This window comes from Talpa occidentalis, unplaced genomic scaffold (assembly GCF_014898055.3).
Source record: "Talpa occidentalis isolate TD23 unplaced genomic scaffold, MPIMG_talOcc4v2.1, whole genome shotgun sequence".
Classification (NCBI taxonomy): domain Eukaryota; kingdom Metazoa; phylum Chordata; class Mammalia; order Eulipotyphla; family Talpidae; genus Talpa; species Talpa occidentalis.
The window spans coordinates 88425656-88444077 of record NW_026555331.1 but is presented as its reverse complement, the minus strand read 5'-3'; the positions used below and the strand labels follow the sequence as shown (position 1 = coordinate 88444077).

Sequence of the window (18422 nt, the reverse complement as noted above, 5' to 3'; positions counted from 1 at the left end):
TGCTTATTGTATCTTATTGAAAAGATTAAGTAACTAAGTATATAGATACTGAAATTTTACAACTATAAACCTCATAAGCAGTCATATTTAACATTCTGTTTTCTTCAAAATGTTCATCACAAGTGGTCATTTTTTAAAAAATATTTATTTATGCATACAGGAGCTGGGGTATAGGCCAGAGGTGTGGGGAGTGAGAGGATTTACCAGAGACAGAGGGGGAAAAAGAACAGGCAGATTACTGCAGTACACAGCTGAGGGGAGCAGCGGGAGAATCAGGAGAGGTCTGCTGCACCATGTGGGTTCCTCCTGCTGGGGGTGGGGGGTGGAGTTCGGACTCATGTTGCAGAGCTGCTGACAGCTTCATAGGTTTCGTCTTAACCCTTGCGCCACCAGGGAGGCCCACAAGAGGTCATTTTTAAGGAGAGGACTGGCTGTCAATTTTGACATAGTTATGGAGAATGCATATACAGATATTTCTGGTATTGGCAGTGTACTAATCAAATTTCCTTCTAGCTTCCATGTGTTGTACCATTAAACATTGCTAATCTTTCATGTATGAATCACTGGCAGAATTGACAGATATATACAGGTCCATCATGGTTTTAAAAAACCCAAAGCAGAAGATGTAATGACAATAGCGTTTAGAAGTCCCACTTCCAAATTTGAGAGATAGGAGAGTTATCAACACTATCATAGTGCAGAGAGGTCAGGTAAGCAGGCACCTAAGGAGTTACTTTTCAATTTTAAGGTTATTAGAAACCAGTGGAGAACAATTTCAAAAGGAAATTGGGTAGAAACAACAGGCTGTGGCAGAAATCAGAGAGAAGGGAGCTATAGCAAGGAATTTTGACCATTTTCCCAAGCTATTTGGGTAATAAAGAGAAATGAGACAATGTTGACATAATCCATCAAGAATACTTGGGCGTTAAGTAATCTAACGTTATTTATACTTCTACTTTCTTCTCAAAAGTGACATAAGGACATCTGATTTAATGTTTTTTAGTTTCATTGAGAGTCTTATGTTTTCTCTAATGTCAATATTCTCACCTAGGCAGAAAAATCATTAATGAAGATGAAGTAGTTTTAAAAATATATTCTTATCTCGGTCATTTTTCAATTACAAGTATCACTAGCTTTTGAAAGTTCAAGTTATGCCCCTTTACCTTTATGATAGACATCATTAGTAATTATTTTCACTAATCAAAAGAAACCAGAAGAGGATTTCAGTTTTACAATAAAAGGCAGAAAGCAAAACAGGTGTTCAGGCTTTGTTTTACTGCAGCCATTATAGAAGCAGTATTCACCTCCAGCATTGAGAATGGCACTGCCAAACTCCTTCCCTGAGAACTACTTTATATAGACTGCATATTTATCATAGCATTCCTGTCTTTACTATATGTTAGTATTAGTTTAGGTGTTATGTATTAATTTGGTATGACTTTGTAGGTTGTTTTTTGGGTCTGGGATTGCTACATTTTTTCCATATAATTAATGGTAATTGCTTCTTCTCTTTGTCATTTGGCTTACAAAATATTTCATAGGGAGAGTCTATTTTTTTTTAATTAAAGATATTCCTTTTTAAAAAAGATTTATTTATTTATACAAGAACTGGGGTACAGGTCAGAGGTGTAGGAGGGTGAGAGAATTCACCAGAGACAGAGCAGGAGCGGGGAGCAGAACAGGCAGACGGACCAAAGACACTGCTGAGAGGAGCAGCGGATGAGACAGGAGAGGTCTGCTGTGCCATGTGGGTTTCTCCCTGGCCGGCTGCGAATCGAACCCGTGCTGTAGAGGCTGCGGACAGCTTCACAGCGCTGCACTCAACCTGCTGCGCCACCGGGAAAAGTCTATTTTGGATAGTGGGAGAAACCTGTACTTGATTTGACTCAAAGTTAGCTTAATTGTTTTGGTAGGTCAACCTACCAAACATAACTAATATTTCAATTATGGTTTTGAAGTCCAACACTCAAATATGAGTATCTATGAAGATCTTTAAATGTTTTCTCAAAAAAGCTTGTAGGATCGTTTTACATTAGCTCTTACACAACTCAAAAACCTAACTATCTTCAAACACCATGATGCTGCTTTCAACCACTAAAATAAAAAATCGTGACTTGCAATAGGATATACATCCTGACAACTTAATGGGAAGTAAATCAGTGAAATATTCACAGATATCAACAATCCTTACTATAATTAATCAAACAAAAACTTAAAAAATTTCACACCGTTCTCTTAACAGAATGACTGTATTTTTTGGCGACATCTAAAGTATTTTAAGGTCAGAGTACTCAAACACATCAGCCTTTCCAGTTATCCAAAAACAATAATGTGCCTTCTGATTTTCCTGGTGGGCTAACTCTGAACAAGGTTGTGACTACTCAGTGTACAGGAGTGTAAAGGGGAGACTCCCTTTACAATTTTAATTATAAATACCTGTCTAATGAAGTATCAGAGCCAAGCTACGAAACTATGTGAACGCTTTTCCTTCAGAGATGTCAACGTCTAAATACTATTTCTGTCCTGGGCCTAATTAAAGGAAAAGAATCATTAATAAACCCAGCACTTCTTGTGTGGAAAGGACTTTGACTTACATGCACATCTGCCCACCAGGACTCTAAGTGAGCTTATTAACTCGTTTGACATGAGACAACTGATAGTGACAACTTGAAGTGAATGCCAGAACATGTGGGATGTCAGCCAATGGCTTCAAGGCAGATGATTTTCATTCCCAAGTCTCTGATGCATATGGTTCTCAGAGATGGGGTGCATTGTGTGCATGCACACACACACGTGCAGAGACAATGAAGGTGAAAATCTGATGCATGGAGAACTCAAAACACTGCCAACATTTCCTGCAAAAGTGCTGAGTCTAACTCTCATGCCCAATCAAGCAGGACACTAATGTTTAACAGAATGTTTTAAGTGCAATAACTTCAGAGGGATGCCAGATTTACAAAAATAATTACATTGAGAATCTTAATTAATTCAGGTAAGTAGCAATAGCAACATTGCAATAGGGAAAATTAAGTTTCTTCCAAGGTTAAGTCCTTTTTTCATTCTGGTAAAATATATATAATACAATATAATGTAATATTCATCATTTTAACCATTTGCAAGTGTACATTTCACTGATATGAAATACATTTACAATACATGTGTGATACATTTACATCCACCATCTATATACAAAACTTGTCCATTATCCCAACATAAACTCTATACCCTTTAAACAATAACTCCTGATTTACCCCTTCCCCCAGTCTCAATGGGTAAGTTTTAAGAAATACCACATTGTCATAGGAATCCATCTTTTCTAGTAAATCAATGCCTTTGTTTTCAGATTTATAGAGAGGGTTCATTCTGAATATTTTCCAGAACTGATTTTGTGTTGGCAGACTTTAGACAGTGTCTACCAGAGCTGTTATTCTTAAAATCTCTCCTAATGAACTGCTGCTCTGGTTTTCCTTTTTTAAAGAAAATGGCACATAATTCCTTAGATTTCATTATTTATAGAGTATGACTTTCCTATGAAATGCCATGGTCTTAGTCATTATTGGCCAATTTCACATGGTTTAACATAATAATACTCATTAAAATGAAATTGAGTTACTAAAATATGGCACAATACTATAATTTTCATTATATTCTTTATCAATTCTTTGTTATTATGGAGTTTTTTTCTCTAGACCAAGTAGTTGGAGACTGTGGACTGTGGCCTGTTCTCTTACCCAAGTAGATGGTGATTCCAAATTCATTAACGTTTGTTAATAACTTGTTTATATGTAGAGTTCCAGTTGTGAGTTCACAGCATTGTCAATTGCATTACCCTTACCACTAATTCACTGACAACACTGGTCCCAGTCCTGAAACTGCATGCAATACTCATATATTTTATTTTAGAGTTTCTTTGTATTCATATGATGGAACTTTAATAATGGACAAACTGTAACAATCTAACTTTCATGATTTTCATCCTATACAAAGATCTACATTTAGACTAAGATCCAATGAATTTTGAAATACATTAAGATGTGAAATGTCCCAAAAGGCAGTTTTACATGGTGGTTAGAACACTGGCTCTAAAACTAGACTGGGGTTCGACCTCAGTTCTGTATTTTATTAGTGCAATGATTTAGGTAAGTTAATTTTCCTCTTCTTCCCTCAGTTTTCTTATCCATATAATGGGTTAATAATAATAAAAACAACCTCTTAGAGTTGTATTGAGGACTATCTGAGTTGATAAATGTAAAATATTTAGGGCATCACCTATAATCTTAGGGAAAGTATGGCCATTGGTTTTGATTAGAACAGGTGTCAGGAATAAGGAGTGCCAGGTTTCTTGAGCTGGACTTCCCATACAGTGGAACTTTAGGTTACTTTGGGGAATTTCATTATTCTTTCAACTAAAAAAAAATTAATTGTATTAGGTAAATTTGTGGGATAAAGAGGATAAAGTGTACAATAGGCACTTGATATCATTATGTAATTTTACAGTTGCTTTTCAATGAAAACATAAGCAGAAGGAATGCCACAAGAATATATTCAGACCCACCAGTCCTCTAGACTAGACCAAGTTCCTGGTTTTTTTTTTCACCTCCAGCAGCTGGCATTGCATCTTCTCCCTAGTTGCTGCTCAGTAAATGCTTGGTGTGTTGAAGGTCAAGTAAATGATACCAGTTAGCTAATACTGAGAATGCAAAGCTAAGCAAAATTCCTCTGTCTTCCCCATTATCTAGGGAGAGATATTAACACATGAATGCAAAGTTGCATTGTAATGAATGCTCAGAAAAAGAGGAAAATGATGCTATCAGTACCTCTAGAACTGGGATTTTACCTGATGAGAAACCATCCTTGTAGTCAGGTTGCTTAAAAAAAAATTTGAAGGAATAATAGGGATCTACTAGGAAAAGAGAATTCCAGATAGAGAGAACAGTATGTGCAAAAATACTGTGGCAGGAAAGAACATGGCAAGTATAAGGAACTGAACAAAGGTTAGTTCTGTTAGGGTGGTGAATGAAGAGGCAAGTGCTAACAGATAGTACCGGAGAGGGCACAGGACCATACTACGTGGGGACTAACAAGTCTTATAAGAAGCTCTGTCTTTACCCTAAGAGCAAAGGGCAAGACCTTGAAAATTAAAAAAAAAAAAATGAAAGATTGCAGAAATGAGGGGGGTATGAATTGGAGTCTGCTAGAATGGATGCATGTATATTAGTAAGTTCTTTGTTGGAGCCTGAACAAGAGATGATATTAATGTGGGGTAGATTCTGTAAGTGTGGAGGCATGGTAGAGGATTAAAGAGGGAAATGGATTTGTGAGAAATTTAGGACACATATTTATAGGTATTGCATATAGTGAGTCAGGGAATGAGCTGTGTCAGGAATGACTCCTGTGCTCTAGCCTTCCATGAGACAGAGAATGTTGGAAGATGATCAGGTTTACAAGAGGAATATTATGGATTTGTCTTTGGAAGTGATGATTTCCTTTTGAAATTCTCTTTTTCCTGACTTGCTTTACAGAGCTTTTACCAGATCCCATTTCTTTTTATCCACCAGTCTGTTGTCTTTCCCATCTCACCACAAGTCATCTGTGTTCTTCCACTCCCAGCCCACTTAAACACTGGTACTCTCCATGGTTCTGACCTGAGCCTTTAGCTTCATTAATTACCCCACACCCATGCTGTACAATACAGTAGCCATATAAGCACTTGAAATGTGACTAATCTGAATTTAGATATGCTGTATTAAATACAAAGGTGTAGCATTAAGGTAATGAAAAATAAAATAAGTTTTTATAATGTCTAAATGATAATATTTTTTAATATATTGAGTTAAGTAGATGTTATATTACTTTAATACAACTAGTAGAGAACTGAAAGTTGCATAGAGGCTTGCTGTATATTTCCTTAACAGTACTGCTCTAGACAGTGACCTCACTGTTACCTCATATCTGGCATCTTGAGCCCACAGAACTACCTTCTGTCCCCAGAATATCTCAAGTCACTCTATGCCTCATACTCTATCCTTTTCCTGAATTTTTATTTCCCTTCTTTCCTACCAGTTAGATATGATTTCTACTTATTTGTTCAGAACAAATATCTCCTCCACTATATGAAATTTTCCTCACTCATTAAGGTAGAATTAAAGAGTTCTACTTTAGAGTATGACAACTTCTTTTAATATCTTTTTTATAGCAAATCACATGTTTGTATTTTGTTTTATATTCATTTTTTCTCTCCAGTCAGAGTGTAAGTATCTGCAAAGTACAGGTACAATCTGATTTATATTTATAATTATGTAACCAGGCACTGAATACCAAGCTGGTACTCAATTAAAATTTGGTGAAAATCAATTGAATCTACACATATTAAACAGCTAACAAGTAACTGATTCTGACTTAGATGTTTTATAGACAATATCTTAACTCTTCTCAATAACCCTGTAAGATAAATACAATTACTCTCATTTTGCATATGAGAATCTTGCAAAAAATCAGGCTGTTAGTAAATTATAGAACCAGGATTTAACTAGATGGAATGACTCCAAAGTTACATTTTTCCCCCTGTGATTGCATGCATGATGAAAAATAGATTAAAATGTGGACATTATATTTCTACATCAAAATGGGAAAATATGTATTTCCTAGTATTATTGGAAAGTTAAATGAGATAATTGTATATAAAGTGTCAGGACATAATAGGTTGAGATGTTGTGCTCCATAATAGGTTTGATTTCCTTCAATCTTGAGGCCCCACAGCATATGGATCCTTAATTTCTGAGGAAGATCAAGGTCTTCTTAACCTTGTGGATACCCTTATACATGTTTACACTCATGTTCATACACATTCATATTTGTATGTAAATTGTTTATTTCTCAATGGTTAAAGAAAGTGAAGTAGAGAATTAATAAACATTTTGCAGGTATTCAGAGTGTGTGTGTGTGTGTGTGTGTGTGTGTGTGTGTGTGTGTGTTGAAAAGGGCTGGGGAAGGAATATCAAAAAAGGAAGCAAGCCTGGGGTCCTTCTAGGAATATGTTGCCTTGGTAAATTTCCAGAAAATCATTGAATAGATTGCCAATTCCTTTCTTCTTATTCTATCTTACCCAGCTATGATATTTTACAGTCATGACCACTTCTTACATTACCTCCTCAGGAAACTTTGTATGAAAAGGGGGAAGGCAAAAGGGATAAACATTCATTTTAGACCAATATTGTTCTGTGGGTCCTACATTGAGATGCTGGGCTCCTGAGAAATTTAATCAAATGAAATGTGAAATAGAGCTGTGTTTAGGTAAGGGAAATCTATCCTTCTATAAGCTTTAGGTGCCTGTAATTCCCTTGAAAAAGAAATATTAAGAAATCTCTGTTGTAATTGGTACTTGACTAAGGCTCAGTGGAGTTCGTGATCTCAAGGGCAAATTAACTCCTCTTCTTGAGTCTCTTGATTCACATATTTCATGGTAACAACAGAAATACAATATGCCTTGTCCATAGAGGAAATTTATCATCAACCTGTGCTCTTCTTTGTTTCAGATCAAACATACAGATAAATATTGGTAGGGTAGGGCTTCCTTCCACTACTTAAAAATCTCAAAACAGCCTCCAAATATATATAGTAAATAAAATATACCATATATTTAAAAGCCTTTTGATCAGTCACAGAACCAAAGGTATAGATTAAAAGGAATAGGAAATGGCAGAATAAGTAAACTTGAGGCATTATTATTATTGATATTATCATTTTAATGTGTTCTATCTCTCAAACTAGTCCTTTGAGTTTAGGGATTATGTCTTTAACTTCTTTGTATTTATTTTATTACCTGCCACATAGCAAGTATTTAGTGTTCTTTGCTGAATGATGGAAATAGTCAACCAGAGGTGGTATAACTAACAAGTAGATTACAATTTGAGTGGCGAGCACAAGAATTTGTAAAGAAAATGTATTTGAAGTGAAAATTTAGAATCTTTAAGGAACTGGATATTCTGCAGGATTTAAATTGAACTTTGATATTAAGGAAACATCTTCTAATTTAGAGAACTTTTTCATGTGATATTATATATAAAGTAGTTCCATGACTAAGAACATGTAAAAAAAATAATAGCAGTTATCTGGCTTCTCCATCAAATTTAATCTATGTATGGAAAAATGAATATAACCTAGAATTTTGAAGGGAAAAATTCAAGTTGATTTATCTGTCAGATTGACTTATAGTCAAAGGGATGAACAGAAGATACTTTTCAGTTCAACCAATTCAATGCCAAAGCTTCATAAACTCTCAAAATCAGTATTGATTTTGAGACAGATTTTTTAAAATTTGTTTTGATTTGTCTTAAACATGTGCATGTCTTTTGGGAAGCTGATTTGACTCTGACCCTTTCTCTTTTCTCTTCTCTTTCATTTTTGCAATTGGTCAAAGTCAGTGGTGCTTAAAAGTAATGACTCTACCATGTTAAAAGTAACTAGGCTCTAGTTACTGAGTCAGGGTGAATTGAGCCTTTCTGATCAGTGAAAATCCCCTTGTTCCTCCTCCTTAATCTGTACCATTGTATTGTTGGTTAGTGTAAGAATAAGGAGGGAAAGCTTCAAGTTTAATGAAATTTTAGATAGCAAGTATTCGTTAACCAGCATGAGAGTATTCAGAAAACTTTCTGAACATAAATTAAAGATAGACGTGCAAATAAATGAAGGAAACAAGCCAAAAATGAATAGTGGTTCTGGATGGTTATTTTTCTTTTGTGTATGTGCTTTCCAATATGACAGATTTTCTATAATATATTATTTTGGGCCTCCCTGGTGGCCTATGGGTTAAGTCTTAGCATTATCACAGCTACATTCGATCCCTAGCTAGGGAGCTAACCCACATATAGTGCAGCAGACCTCTCCTGTCTCACTCACTGCTCCCCTCACCAGTGTAGTTCAGTAGATCTACCTGTTCTGCTCCCCACTCTGTCTCTGGTGAATTCTTTCACACACCCCCATCTCTGGTTACACCCCCATTCTTCTACACCAAAAAAAGTCTAAAAAAATTTTAAAAAGTAAATAAAATATATTATTTTGATCAACAGAAAAAAAAGCATTATAAAAAAGGGAAATTGTAATCTTAGCCACTTTCCTTTCCCCTAACATCAAGCCAAAGGATTAGAAGCCCGAGAGACCTGTAGAACCTCTTCCTGAGGGTGATAACTGAGGTGTGTTTGGGCAGGTCAGGTAACCAGCCTGGGGCTCAGGTTCCTCATGTGAAATGTAGGAGTTTGAGTGCTACAGTCTCCTTCACTTCTCTAACATCCAAACTCTTTGATAGGTAAGCCATGCAGGAGATTGGATTAATCACAAATGCTTCCGGCTTCTAGTAATGGACATCTTGACTAACAGTGGCTTAAGTCATCCTATAAGAACTCTTGATGTTGAGTAAACAGAATGTTTGAATGTATTCCAGGACTGGATCAGTGGTTTAATGAGGTTATCCAGGAGCTCGTTCTTTTAAATTTTTCCTGTATTGTCCTCTTCAAATGTTGGCATTCATTGAGAGATTATTGCCTGTGGTTATAAGACAGGAATCATGTGTACAAGGAGAAAAGAAGAGGCAGAGGCAATAAGGTCTCCACGCCTCATTTGTCAGAACTGAGTAAAAGGACCGAGCTAGACTAGTCGCTGGCCAAAGGAAAAGGAGATCCTAGATTTGCATCAGACCAGTTATTACTATCTTATACCTCTGCGAGCAAAGAATAGTTTCTCACTGACCTAAACGGGTAAGAGTTCTATCTGCATGAAAGGAGAGACAGAGAGGGGATGGTCGTTGGATAGGAAATGGATGTATGTGACAAAAGCACTTGATAAAATTTTGTTGAACAAATGAGAGTAACATGTCGTGGATCCTAAAAACTTTTGCTTTGTGGGCCCCTTCCATTATAAAATGTGCTAAAATTTATATTTTACAACTGAATTAGCATGACAAAAGTCAGCCAGACTGCATTCATTGTTACGTGTTCATTATTATTATGCTTATTTTTTATTCTGATTTTAAAAATGAAAATTAAAGCATTTTTGTGGACAGTAGATACTGTGCCTACATATATGCCCAGTGGTAATTCAAGCCTGGGTCTATGTTGTATATCCATGAATTGTAGACACTGAGAGCCATGACAGTGTGTTACATTTCACTGAAGCCCTCAAGTCCCTATTGCATCACGATACATCGAAGAGCTGCTCAAAAAGTAGTGCTGAGGTGACCTAACATCTCAGTGTTCCTTCCTCTAGGGTGAGCCAGGTCCTCCTGGTCCTTATGGTCCTCCTGGAGCCCCTGGAATTGGACAGCAAGGTATTAAGGTAAAGATTACTTGTCTCTATGCTCGCTGATGATTATTGCATTTATTGTAGGGACTGGGGAGCTGTGACTTGAATTCTGCTCAGTCTTACCCTCATCGATGCAGGGGGGATGCTTATAATCTGGATGCTTGGACAGAGAAATGCTCTGGTCCAGGCACTTATGACATCAGTGATCAATGTGGTTTGTGTGTGTTGGAGTGAAAAACTTGCTGAATTTTAAATACCCACCATTTTTCCAGTGTATTTCTAGTTCTGTTGTATTTTCAAGGAACTTACATGTTAACATGCATGTTATTGGGATATAAAGCATCTTAAAGCCTCAACTATCTTCTGCTCTCATCATAATGCAGAGAGGCAGAACCAGAGGATCGTGACACTGAATAAGTAAATGTTGACAGAAACGATTTAGGGAACTAAAAATCACTGGACTGCCCAATACCTTGGGGTACTCTGCATACACAGAATGTAATAGAACAGAAACATTTATTTTAAATGGCTTTTCTATGTTTGGGGACAATACAACTTTCATGCAGGACTAATTTGGAGAATAGTGCAAAACTGTGCACTCCTTTTGTCATCAGGGATGGCATTTAGATAATAAGCACATGGAGACTTCAGAGAAGGTGGAGTTTATATTGGCAATGTTACTGGAAAATAATTCTGAAAGAGATTAAGCATGAAACTGAACTAAAAGGAGGGGTGAAATGGAAGAGAGTAGGGATAAGGGTGGCATTCCAGGATGGCAGTGAGAGGGCAGGGAACAGCATCACCCTTGTTAGCTCGGTCATCTCTGTCACCAAAATGAGTCAAAATGGCTGTCCGTCCTGACAATTACTACCCAATTGTTTCTGGAAGCTGAAAGGACTGTATTGGTTTTAGACAAGAAGAGATGATGGACATTTTAGGGTGATTTGTTCATTTAAATTCAAGCCATTTCTCCTCCTCTAATTTATTTTTTTATCGTTGTGGATGTGAAATGTTTGACGATTTTACTATTTATCTTTGCTGAAATCCCAGAGTATTTTGAGTTATGTTTATTCTTTATTTAAAAACTCAAAATTTTATTCAATTACTTTTTTCTCTTAGGGAGAAAGGGGCCAGGAAGGAAGAACAGGAGCTCCAGGTCCAACTGGAGTTGGTGAGCCTGGTCAACCAGTAAGTAGCAAAAGATTCTAGATGGGATAAACAGGACTGATAAATGGTGTGCATGTGTATGTATGTGTGTTTTGTGTTTACCCTTTATTTTATTTTTTTCACTTTTTGAAAAAGCACTTGAGATGTGATTTATAGACAAAAAGCTGTACATATTTAATACTATAACTGGATGAGTTTGGAAATAACTACATACTTGTGAAACAATCACTGCAACAATGCTGTAAATATAACCATCACCTGCAAGGATTTTTCCCACCCTCTTCATCATCATCATTTTTATTATTATTTTGTACATGAGTGTGTGAACATTAAATACAAGATCTACACTCTGCCAAATTTTAATTATACACTGTTGGATTTAGAAATAGAGAATGGTTTGGCAACAACTCCTGAGGCCTAGTTAGGCAATTCATATAATCCACAATCTGTGTAAAACTGAAATTCTACTTGCAATGTGACTCTGAAATAGCATTCTCAGTCTCGGGTTCTACCTCCTGTGCTATTTAATTTTTTATTGAATTAATATGTCACCCCACCATACCCACCACCAAAGCACCCACAGTTCTTGACAATAGAGTTCTTATGTGTTCTTTCTGGTTAGACAAAATCATTAAATTAAGACGTGTTGTGTCTTTTTTGGACAACAAAAGACAATAAATATGCAAGGACACATTTTTCATAATCTATGTGTTATGTCACATAATACACAATTAAACAGATTATCCAATAAGAGTTCACAAGTGTCAAAATTTCCTAAGATGTAGATGTACGGATTCAGGCCTAATGTCTACTCTAAAGTTGAATTTGCTGTAATGATGGAAAAGTTCACTAAGAATGAGCCCGTGCTCATTACTTAACCCAAGGGTATATACTAAAATTAGGATTAATCATAGTACACAGGTAGTACTGTGTTTTTTGCAGCTTCTACCATAAATTCCTTCAAAAGAGATCTGGAGAGGAAATAAATAAAATATGACTATTCTATATAAGAAGTTTCTTAGCTTTTCTTATAGTCATTGTTCTAAGAAAGAACAGTAGCTGAGTTGCTGTGGTACATATTCAAATGACTTATTGTGAATAGTTGATACCAAATTGGTTTTGCATTGCATGGTCTCACATGTGTAAATAGAAACAGAAACTCGTGCTTTCTTGCTGTACTCTGTGAGTCAGATGGCAGCATGTTATATTTGAAGGTTAGGCTTTGGCCTAATGTCTAGATACACTAATTCAAAAAGAGAGCATTTTATGAAGGGAAGATACAAAGAATTGCTTATCTAGAGGTCAGTGTCTCACCAGTTTATACTAACCAGTTAGTGCCCTTCAAGGTCAACCATTGGGAGAGAAGAAAACAAGCTCCCTGAAGACAATGCTGGGTCTTCATTGGAGGAGCTGGAAACCTAAAAAAACTAAAAGGACATTGGCTAAAAAGGTACAGACCCAGATAGGTAGCCATGTTTGGAGAAATATAGCACAAGTTTTTAGCAGGAATAAAAAAGTCTTTTCATAGTTCTGTGAATAAGTGGCAATAAAAATAAGATTCATATTTCTCTGCAAAACCACTATGATTTGTCCAAAAGAACCCTGGAATTTTGAAGCCAACACAAGACTTCCCCCACATGCCTATTTTTAACTTAAACAGTTGCTGCCTTGCTATTGAATCTAGGAGAGACTGTGTGGTTAGCCATGAGACAATACATGACCATATATGTTGAATTATTCAACATGAAGTGGATGTTATTTGTAACTTTAAGATACCATGTGCAGAAGTTCATCATTAACTCTTGAAGACACAAATAGTTACATGGGTATTTGATTTAGTGTCCCATAGTATCTACTCCATTGCTGCTTCTCTCAAAATTCATACTTACAACCCAATATATTGTATGACCAACTGGGTAAGGAACAACAAAATTGATCATGTTTTGCTGGCCTACTGGGAAACAGATTTCTATAGCATTATTTATCCTCATGAACATAGAGTGTGAAGATCTCTGTACCCTATGTGAGTGCTTACTAAAGAACTCCCTTTTAACAAGGCGAATATGGATACTCTTACTGCTTAGTGCCCAACTTGCAAAAGGTACACAGAAGCCACATATCACTTTTCTTTGGAAAAGGCCAACATACATGTAATATGTTGACTACACTGGAGCTCTTTCATAATGAAAATCCTCATCCTTGGAAAAATAATGCAAGGACTCAGATGGCCACAGTGGATGGGGAACAGGCAATTAATTAAGGATTTGCCGTTACTCTTCACCACTGAGGGACTTACTGAATATCTTTTCACCATCATTATAATTTCATATCATGGTGGGTCTAAATACTTTTAAGGTGAAATAGAAAAGGTAATGACCTCTCTCTTACTATATACCTCTAACTTAACACAAAGTAAACCCCAACTCCTTTGAATCTCTGTTTTATCTGTGAATTGCTGAATTACAAACTATCTCAAGACTTGGTGTCTTAAAACAACAATTTTTGTAATTAATTGTAATTAATTGGTTGTAATTAAGTGGTTGACTGGAGAGTTCCATATAATTTGAAGTTAGTTGAAGAGCTAAAATGATTGGAATATTCAAAACAGTGTCACTCACATGGCTGCCATTTCTCCAGTCACTGTTCCCATAATAGGTCACATTCATCACTACACAGTTAACATTTTTCCTTGAGATGAAACTTCTAAAATTTACCATCTTAGCAACTTTCAAGTAGGCACTACTGTATTATTATACCAGGCTGCACATTGCATCCCCATGGCTTATTTATTTTATAATCAGAAGTTTGTACCTTTGACCACACTTACCCATTTCACACACCACCGCACTCTCAATTTTGACAACTGTCAATCTATTTTCTGTATCTATGTGCTCAAATATTATGTAAGATTCCACAAATAAGTGAGATTATATGGTGTTTCCCTTTCTCTGCCTGACTTATCTCACTTAGCATAATGCCCTCACATCCATCTATGTGGTGGCAAGTGGCAAGGTTTCCTTCTTTTTATGACAGTATGTGTGTGTGTGTGTGTGCGCGCACACCTGCACATTACATTTTATTTATTCATCCAGCAATGAGTACATAGGTTGCTTCCATGTTTTGGCTAATGTAAACAATGCTGCTATAAACATGGAAGTTCTGAGAGCTTTTCTATTTAGTGTTTCTGTTTTCTTTAGATAAATTCTCAGAAGTGGAATTGCTGGATCTGATTCTGTTTTTTGTTTTTTGTTTTTTTTTTTGAGGAACCTCTATACTTTTTCACTGTATCTTCACCAACATTTGTGTATCTCTCTCTCTCTCTCTCTTACTCTCTCTCTCTCTCTCTCTCTCTCTCTCTCTCTCACATATATCTGTCCTAACATCTGTGAAGTGGCAGCTCATTATGATTTTGATTTGCATATCCCTGATGATTAGTTCACCTTTTCAGGTACCTGTTGGCAATCTATATGTATCCTTTGGGAAAAAATCCTCTGCCTATTTTTCAATATATATTTTGTATTATCTCACAGCTGTGCTTATTGTCTTAGCATACTGTCCTCTTTGCTTTTTTAAAAATTATTGAAGAACATTGGTTTATAACACTTTACAGGTTCCATGGACATGATTGTAAGTCAACATCTCTGTACTACATTATGTTTACCACTGAAAGTCTGATCCACCTTCATGATAAAATTGACCCCTTTTACTCAATGTACCCACCCATTTCCTCTTTCCCTTCTGGTAGCCACTAATTTGGTCCAATAATCTAAGTTTATTTTTGTTACATTCTCTGTCTATCACATATGAGTGCAGTCATACAGTGTTTGTTTTTCCTCTATCTGACATATTTTCTAAGTATAACACCCTTTAAGTACATCTATGTTGGTGCAAATGGCAGGATCTTGTTTTTTTTTTTTTTTAATAAAAGGGCTCTTTGTTTCTTGTATTTTCTACTCTTTTCCTAAGATATTAAGAATCTAATGTTTTATTTTGTTTTTTGATTCTCTATTATTTGATATTCTCAGGGAAGTTTATGTTATATTGGCTCTCTTTTACCTCTTATGAATTGTTTGCTTGAATATTTTGTATTTTTGTGTTTGAACTCATCGACAGATGAGCTTCAGTTATGAAAATCCTAAGTGTTTAATGTGGAAGGTATTTGAGGGGAATTTACATTTGCATCTCTAATGTACTCCAGGTGTATCCTTGGTACTGATGTCAAACTAAGCTATTCATGGATCAACTACATGAAGTCAGTTGAAACCCATATTCGGCACAGGACCAGGTTAGGGATTTTCAGGTGCATTTAGAGCCCAAGCCAAGGCAGACAAGATTCCTATCATTCATGTCACTGTGTTGATGGGATGGTTTTTTCCTGTTCTGCTCTTTCCTTGAAGATGTACACCTTTGAATGCCCTAGAGTTATGTGGGGATCTCAGTTCTTACTCTTTTCTCATTTTCCAGGGAGTGAGTCAAAGTCTTTAGTCCTGCCTTTCCCCAGCTTAGATTTCCTAGACTTATTCCCACCACGCAACCACACATTTCCAACCAGGACAGCTATAGCCATCAGCTTATGTACACTCCAGGCTAGCGTTCAGCTCTTTTTTGTTTTGCAAGCCTGTGGTTTTTCTTATTTTCTCTGGACCTCAAGTATGTTTTCAAAATTCATTTTAAAGAAAAATTTGTGTTACTTGCCACTCAGTGTGCAGCTAGAAATTTTTCACAATATTGCGAGAACATGAAATTCTTACAAAGAACAAATTCTTCTTTGTTTGCTTTCCAAGCCTCAATGACACATATCATAGTGATACTCTAATTTAATTGGGAACTGAAATTATAACAAGGGTGAAAAGGATCTCAAATGATATATGAAAATGTTCCACCAATGTGTCACAGTGAAAAATTAACAATATTGGCTTCTGTATTATTTAGATATAATATAAAGATGGGGATTACTCCTGAAGGGAGCAATCAAATACTGTACAAAATTAGCAATGATGTAAGAAATTAAATAAACTAATTTAAAAAAGACTTATCTTAGGAGTGACAAAGGTTCTACTGAAAACTTTTTACTTTTTTTTCTTTGCCGGAATCATTTTGAGTGTTTTCAGGCTTAGTACTATTCTCTTTTCAATTCAACAGTAGTAAAAATCTGCTGGTAGACTGAATTAATATGCCAGATCCATGACCTAACTGTCAACTATCATCTTTAATTAAATGATTAGCACTAGTTTTGTGCTGTGGGATAGAGGACTGATTCATGAAAAATAAATTGGTTCAGACTGTCAGGGTGACCTGTTTGTTTTTTTGCACAAGGTTATTCAGAGAGCGATCTGTAATTAGAATTATAGAATTCTGAATTAGAATTATAGTTACTCTGAGCCTAAAAATAAAGTTGATGGCACTGTTTGAATATTATGGATAGCTTTGATGATTTGGCAAATGTATCTTTAGTACCTGAAATGTATATTAATACCACTTTATAGATTAGCCTCCCTATTGAGATTATTAAAGAAAGTAATGGACAATCATATTTTATCTCATTGTTAACGTCTCAAATAAAACATTTTACTGATGAGACTGTGTTAACTGATAATTAGATTCCTCCATTATATATTTTTATTAGGAGTACTCATTAGAAGCAGAATAATATGTCATAGTTGTAATTGGGTCTCATGGTCTTTGAAAAGGACACTGTGAATTTTATAGATGCATTTCTGCCTTTTTAAAAATGTTCCATTGGTATTGTCTTAATGAACTAAAATCAAAGTTTATTTACCTAAGTATCTGTTCTTTTCTCTTCTCTGCATAATAGTCATCTTGCATCCCTGTTAAATTGGACAATCTAAGCATATACTGATGTTTTGGAATACAGCAGTCCTCTCTTATTCCGGAGGATGTTCCATGTTTGCCAAGGGATGCCTAAACCGCAGATAGCACCAACCCCTATATGTACTATGTTTTTTTTTTTCCTATTCATACATATCTATGACAAGGTTTAATTTATAAATTAGGTGCAGTAAGAGATGAACAACAATAGCTAATAATAAAATACAGCAATTATAACAACATACTTCAATAAAAATTATGTGTATGTGGTCTCTCTCTTTTTTTAATCTCTCAAAATATCTAATTATATGAAATATTTGCAGACTCTGGTAACCATAAACCTCTTAAAGCAGAAAGATGAGGAAAAGAAGCTACTGTATTACTTTGATGGTGCACAGTAATCCAACTTTGCATCACTGTTTGTTTAATGCCCCTGACTGTTCAAAAGCTTTAACTCTATTTTCGGCAATGTGGAACATGTGCCTCTCTGAAAAACTTCTATTAGTTTCATCTTAATCTAGACAGATATACTCTGGAAATGCAGAGAGGGAAGGAAAGTGCAGTGTTTAGTTTGTACGATATGCCTCTCTCCACATTGCTTAATTTAAACCATTCACTCTAAGTCTTATTTGTAAAAACTTCCATAAAAGGGTATTCTGAGCAATTGCAGGACTTAAGTAAAATAATTTTGATAATGATAGCTGATATCTATTAGATGCTTAATATTTAAGAGCTTAAATCTCTCTGACTTAATCTTTACATTAATACTTGTGGTTGAAGTAGGCACTATTGTCATCATCATTCTGATCAGTGTGCTGAACTTGAGAGAGTTTAATTTACTTGTTTAAGATTAACTGCTAATTTGTAGCAGAGCTGGGACCAAATGACACCAAAATCTGTTTTTAACTGTTTCGTGCAAGAACGTAAACTCCATGAGACAGGGACCACATCTGACTGCTGTTCTTGGAACCTAGCACAATGCCTTCTATCTACTAGACATTTGATAAATATTTGTTGAATGATTGAATGAAGAAAAAATTGAACTCTAGAAAGACTTTCTTTTATTTAAGTAGTGTTATTCTCACTTGTTATATCACTGGGGAAGAGTAATTTACCAATTTTTAAAGTTG

The 18422-nt window shown here is 35.7% G+C and overlaps 1 protein-coding gene and 1 long non-coding RNA gene across 2 annotated transcripts in view; one reads left to right on the top strand and one right to left on the bottom strand.

Annotated features, from left to right (window-relative positions):
* The window catches only part of LOC119242655 (uncharacterized), a 191430-nt gene that overhangs the window by 28484 nt on the left and 144524 nt on the right, over positions 1 to 18422 (bottom strand). The gene's annotated exons all lie outside the window — the stretch shown is intronic.
* The window catches only part of COL28A1 (collagen type XXVIII alpha 1 chain), a 149917-nt gene that overhangs the window by 33322 nt on the left and 98173 nt on the right, over positions 1 to 18422 (top strand). The window contains exons 12-13 of the mRNA XM_037508168.2: positions 10261 to 10329; positions 11416 to 11484. Coding sequence (XP_037364065.1) covers positions 10261 to 10329; positions 11416 to 11484 — 138 coding nt within the window. The remainder of the gene's footprint in view (positions 1 to 10260; positions 10330 to 11415; positions 11485 to 18422) is intronic.